The sequence below is a fragment of the Antedon mediterranea genome, chromosome 3, assembly GCF_964355755.1.
Source record: "Antedon mediterranea chromosome 3, ecAntMedi1.1, whole genome shotgun sequence".
NCBI lineage: Eukaryota > Metazoa > Echinodermata > Crinoidea > Comatulida > Antedonidae > Antedon > Antedon mediterranea.
Window position 1 is genome coordinate 26,487,158 of NC_092672.1, and position 6,383 is coordinate 26,493,540.

Below are 6,383 nucleotides of genomic sequence, written 5' to 3' on the forward strand. Positions count from 1 at the left end.
GAAAAAATTATATTTTTTCTCAACAGATTATGAGTTTACAGTACAAATAATGGGATTATTGTACAAATCGCTTGTCAAAGTTTAACATTCTACATTTCATTTTGACAGCAATTCATAATGTATAATTTAAACATTCTAATATTGTCTTGTAACTGTACTATCAATTGGCAACCTCATTTCGAAATTGATGTAAATGTTGAATCTATCACAACAATCAGTTTGTGAGTATGCACATTGTTTATCATCTGTTGCCTTGTAGTTGATAATGCTCTACCAGTACAAACTCCATAAAACATTTACTAATTAAAATATTTAAAAAAAATTTCATCTTAAAATGCAACTTTCAAATTTCATTATTATTATTAATATACAGTATTATTAAGAAAAATTATATATTGCTCATAAAACGTACTTGTCTGTCCGCAGAGCAAGAGACGCCAAGACCAACAGGACAAGAAGCCCCATGACGTGGTAGACGTACGACCCTAACATCATGACAGAAGTATTTGCCACCAAACTGAGCACCTATGCCCATTTTCTGGCTTAGTTTATGTACTTGTTCTTCCATTTCTAAATCCCTAAATGCACGTCCAAACTCACCACCTATAATTAGAAGTAATTTGTATCATTAGTGTTTCATATTATGAATTTCTTGTATCATAGTTAAAGTGAAATTTGCAGTTTTTTCCCAAATTTGACCATAACTCATTGAAATATACTGTACTAACAAATAGAGAAATGAATAAAAACATTGTTGAAGAATCCTGATCACTAACTAAAAACCACATCCTTACTGTGTGGGATAACTAGACATCATCATAGCAAGTGACAGGCTGAGCTATTAAGACAGTGGAATAACAACGGCAAGGGTTCTAACTAGCTCCGTGGTTATGATGGTAGAACAAGTCTTCTCTTTGTATAAAGACTATAAACCATAGGTCTATCTACAGTAGCTAAGAACATAGTACACCTTTCAAGATGAGTCAGGGCTTTCACCGGTGTACTAATACACACACAGCCACTATCGCTGTCACACAGAATAAATAATTTGTGTTTTATTTTTACTCACAAAGATTCCCATTGTTTTAAATGTAATTTTTGTTATGTTTCTGATAAAAACCAGGCGTGGTACTCAATGAACGACCAATCAAATCCCAGCATGGTAAATAGTGAATGTCATTGGACGTTGGAATCAAAACCTGATTTTAAGTCAATGGCCTTTAAAGCAATGACCTTTATTGTACTGCACTCACCATTTGTAGGAAGATTGTCGAGGTACTTTGTTGAAGCTAGTTTGACAGTTTTAAGGGTCATCTCTGCTGACAGACCACCAATGACCAATGCAAGATGGTATGGGGGACAAGCCGCTGTGCCAATGGTCTAAATGAACAAATATAATCAATATGACTTTTTTAGAAAATGTGAACAACTTTTACAAATGAATTTTATACTTTTTCCAATTTCTATGCAGTGCGTAGTATAACAGATTTGATAGGCAGTAAGGCAGCTTGATTTTATCAGCTGATGTAGAGACAGAAATTACTTAAATAAAGAGAGCTTATCAAGCAGTTGGATTACTTATTAGTTGGGTTTACAGGTCTGGAAAACAAAGAATAGACAGAGATGGGTATCTATCTATACATTTTGTCTTTCATTTATAAATTCTCTGCTGGGAAGTGATGATGGACACCTGCAGTTTCTGCCCTGATAATAATACTATCCTGGATTTATATAGTGCCTAATGTAATGAAACCTCTAAGTGCTGAACATTATTACCCCAGTCATTTTTTTGGATCAAACACGTATGGAAACATACTTCAATAATGCAGCTAGTAATCAGCGCAAAGTTGTGTCTTGATCTAACCGGGTTCCCATTTATACACCTGGGTGGAGAGAGGCAATCGTAAGTAAAGTATCTTGCCTACAGATACAAGCAATGCAGCGAGAGTTGGATTCGAACCTCGGTCTCACGATCAGTAGTCCAACGTCCAACACATTGCGCCACACGCCCTCACAGATACCAGTCAAAATCTCTCTTTTTAATGATTTACTTATAAACAATTGAAAACATCTAACATTTAAATCTAATTGATTAAATTGTATAGTGTACTTAAATATTATTTCATTTACCTTAATTTTCTCGTTTATAAATTGTGCAAGCTTCTCTGGGTTTAGCAATGCTTTAGTTTGTTGATAGAGGAACGTTTTATTAGCTGAACCACCTCCTTTGGCTATAAATAGAAAGTTATATTCGTTGCCAGGTGTGGCGTATATCTCAACCTGGGCAGGTAAATTGTTACCAGTGTTTACTTCCTTGTACATGTCTACAGGTGATACCTATAAAAGAATCTGTTGTTTATGGAATGGTCAGCTTACTACACTACTATAGTGTAACACTCTAAAATATAATGGTACAGACCATAAGGTCAGAGAGAGGTCAAGATAAAATAAAGGAGGAATGAAACACATTCACTGTATTGAGGAAGGTTATGAAATATTGATATTTTTTGGCTGTATACTTTTATGTATGTTTGGCTGCAAGCTCTTGTAATTTCTTTGGATTGCAGATAATAAAGTTTTGTCTTATGTCTTAAAAAATCATACCAAACACAACAATGTCACATGTCAGGATTTTTTCTAAGGACCAAATTACTCCACTCCCAAAGACTTGTAATAAGACTTTGTTTATGTAGAGCATCTTGTGTATATGTTTGTCTTGTGAACCTCTGAGGGTCCCTAATGATCAGCAATAGCTGGATGGATCACCCTCATTAAATATGGTTAAAAAAAAAAAACAAAAAAAAAAACAATCAAACGTGTTGATATTTATTTGTATTGTTTGAGCAGTAATAATATAACCCAATATCATAACATCATAAACAATTACCTGTGAATACCTAAGATTTCTCTGTGTGTATGTATCATAAACTCCTCTTGATATATGCTCCTCATCATTCTCATCTGTCCATACATTTTGACCTCTTTTACCTAGAAAATCAATTTTAAAAAGCAAATGGCATACTTCAAAAATTGAAGACATTGAGCTGGCCTACAATGTCCTGTCCTGTTAAGTGTGTGTATCATTTCTAAGTCTGTTAACCTCTATCCATAAGTATCCTTGAATCTCATCTAGAGATATATTTCTGGCTAGTGGATGCCAGGTCTCAGATTACCATCCGATAATAATTTTCTAAAGTGTTTTCGTTTTTCAGTGTCAGTATACAGTACTTTATCTTTGGTAAGACCAACAAATTATTAAACAGTAGCCAACAAGTGGTGTCTGTCAACATTCAATAAACATTTAGTTAATTAGAGTACCCATAACAATTACAGTGGTGCCTATAAAAGTTAAAACCCATAACAATAGTGGTGAAATTCAACAATAAATACACCATAGTTCAGGCCTTGTCTTTTGAAAATTATAGGTGTGCTACAAATTGCACTCCTCAATACATTCAGAGGTTTGCTGTTTGTATTTTGGTGTGTAGAAGTTTACCAAATTTAGGCATGTTGTAAATCGCACTCCTCAAGGGCAGTTTAGGAGTGTGTTAGGTGAGTGATCGCACTCGCTCAAGGGCAGTTTAGGAGTGTGTTAGGTGAGTGATCGCACTTGCTCGCCTTAAAAGACAAGGCCTGTGATAGTTGTGCCTGTCGACAATAAACAATAGCTAGTTTACCCATAACAATAGCAGTGCCTGTGTCTTGACAACCTGGTAGCACCATATCTGCAGCAATACAAGCATTCTTTAGTAACTCTAACGCTACAAACCTATCATTACTTGATGCTTCTGGATCATCCAGGATCTTTCTTAATTGCTGTAAAAACAAGTGTAGTTTATAGCTTAAACAATGCTGTTTCATCATACCATCTGATTAGTGTCAGTTAAGATCTGATTATTGCCAGTTAAATAGTATTAGTTAAGATCTGATTAGTGTCAGTAAATATCTGATTAGTGTCAGTTAAGATCTGATTATTGCCAATTTAATAGTGTTAGTTAAGATCTGATTAGTGTTAGTTAAGATCTGATTAGTGTCGGTTAATATCTGCTAAGTGTCGGTTAAGATCTGATTAGTGTTAGTTAAGATCTGATTAGTGTTAATTAAGATCTGATTAGTGTCGGTTAATATCTGCTAAGTGTCGGTTAAGATCTGATTAGTGTTAGTTAAGATCTGAGTAGTGTCGGTTAATATCTGCTAAGTGTCAGTTAAGATCTGATTAGTGTCGGTTAAGATCTGCGAAGTGTCAGTTAAGATCTGATTAGTGTCGATTAAGATCTGCTAAGTGTCGTTAAGATCTGATTAGTGTCGGTTAAGATCTGCTAAGTGTCGGTTAAGATTTGATTAGTCTTGTTAAGATCTGCTAAGTGTCGGTTAAGATTTGATTAGTCTTGTTAATATTTGATTAGTGTGGATTTAGATTTGATAATAATATTGATAATCCATCCATCTATCTTTGTAATTAATTATAATTGTTAATGTCAGATGTTATGAGAAAATTTATATTTAAAACAAATGATGATAAGCCTCACCCCAAGATGAGCTGGTCGAAGAAGGTGAGCAATATCCACCATTGCTTGTGAGGTCAGCAAGGTCAGTGCTTGAGGTTCAACTTTGAGAATCTTTCTCCCTCCAAACTCAACAGTTGAAACATGTTTATCTGGTTAAAAATAGTAAGTTAATAAGTAGAATTTGTATTTTACTATTGAAGATGTGGAGGGGGTGATGGGAATGTTAATGAGGAAGAAATGATAATGTGGCACTACCAAGGGCGTTAGTGGGCACATGCTTGCCAGCCCCACCCTCTGACAGGTGGATTGAATTTATGAAAGTTACGTTTTTAATCTGTTTTTGACAGACATCAATGATGTTAGCGCTCCACCTTTAAAAAATCCCTGGATACACCTCTGACTACGGGGAAGTAACAAAGCAACAACAAAAATTGTTGAGGAAATAATGGAAAAGACGATAAAAAAGATGAAAATAAACTTTTAAAAAGTAGTAAATAAAAAAATATATGTTTACTCATACATTACTATATACGCCATCTCATTTTCTAAATTTTGTGTTTCATAATTCTGTTTGTTTGAATGTATATAACTGGTTAGCTGGGAACTGGTTAAATATTTATGAAACAGTGATGTGTTAATGATAAGAGTACACAGTACTATCTGGATGTCATTTGCTCACCTGTCAGTTTCCTAAAGGTCGTTTCGTCTAGTTTATCCATCTGCCAAATATCTTGGTAAATGAATGGTTTGACAGTACTTGCTGTTCTCTGGCACCACTTTTGCTGCCATAGTGACGACCCACATGGCCGCAACAATCTCAACAATTTTACTTGTTTCTGCATTTTCACTTTGAAAAATAAATAAAAACACTGACTGCTAGGAGAAAAATAAAAAAACACTGATGATAGGACCCTATTATTCTAATCTGCTTACATAACCACAATACAATGGAAATTAAATGTGTGTTTGTTTGACTCTACATTGTTCTAGGCTAGGCCTAGTGTTGTAAGTGTATTCAACGCCGTCCACAAGTGAGTATTTGTAGTGTCAGATCTGTCGGTTGTCAAAAAATCCATCACAGCCTAGCCTAGCCTAAAACATACATAATTGTATACTACGTGCATCGGTTAGCGTTGCCATATGTTTTGTGATGCCAGTTTATTAAGGAAATTAAAATTTATTAAATCATTCTTAAACAATTTTAAATTAAGCAAATTAAGTAAAAACTTCACTTACCAAGAAACTCGATGAAAGGAGGATGACCGATTGTTGACCGGCGGTGGGTGGTGGTGAATCAACAACAACAAAGTCATTCGCCCTCTATTTTCTACACTAAAAAGCCTCTCAAAACTAAATACAGTATTTTTAGTCGCGTGCGTGCAACGCGACTCTATACAGCTCCTCACACTTCGCGGTCGGTTTGGTCGGTCGGTCGGTAAACACTAATTTCAGCACGCGACTGCAGCCAGTATATGGTCTTGTTTATCGACATATTAAGTGTAGGCCTACTTTACGATCCTCCTTTCTTCGTTTATTGCACAGAATTTTACCAACTCATTTTACAACAAATAACGTTGTTATAAATTCATTTTTAAATGATATCTTTAAAATCTGATTTTAATTTGAAATGTTTGTAATAATATTTACAAATACCGACCTATGATTCGCTCGACTTTTCCGGTTCCTATTATTTTAATACTGTACTCATTATTTGATAATAATACATACATCAGGCAACTATAGATAATATCTGCCGTTCAGTGTTCACACCATTTTCAGTTAGGAATATTGGATAGCCCTTGTGAGAATTATATAAATCAGAGTTATCAAATGTACAAAAAACTCAATTCATTAGACCTATTTAACCTATTCCAA

The 6,383-nt window shown here is 34.7% G+C and overlaps 1 protein-coding gene across 3 annotated transcripts in view; it reads right to left on the reverse strand.

Annotated features, from left to right (window-relative positions):
* The window catches only part of LOC140045110 (fumarate hydratase class I, aerobic-like), an 8,986-nt gene extending 3,184 nt beyond the window's left edge, over nucleotides 1–5,802 (reverse strand). Inside the window, exons 1-8 of one of the 3 annotated variants that reach the window (XM_072089861.1) lie at nucleotides 5,745–5,802; nucleotides 5,188–5,355; nucleotides 4,530–4,657; nucleotides 3,678–3,816; nucleotides 2,888–2,988; nucleotides 2,131–2,337; nucleotides 1,254–1,380; nucleotides 413–603 (exon numbers count right to left, since the gene is read on the reverse strand). In XM_072089861.1, the coding sequence (XP_071945962.1) occupies nucleotides 413–603; nucleotides 1,254–1,380; nucleotides 2,131–2,337; nucleotides 2,888–2,988; nucleotides 3,678–3,816; nucleotides 4,530–4,657; nucleotides 5,188–5,350 (1,056 nt within the window). In that variant the 5' untranslated portion in view covers nucleotides 5,351–5,355; nucleotides 5,745–5,802. Of the gene's footprint in view, nucleotides 1–412; nucleotides 604–1,253; nucleotides 1,381–2,130; nucleotides 2,338–2,887; nucleotides 2,989–3,677; nucleotides 3,817–4,529; nucleotides 4,658–5,187; nucleotides 5,385–5,744 lie in introns of all 3 variants that reach the window. The other 2 variants (XM_072089864.1, XM_072089863.1) reach the window with 2 other exon arrangements.
* Between the last annotated feature and the right edge of the window lie 581 nt (nucleotides 5,803–6,383).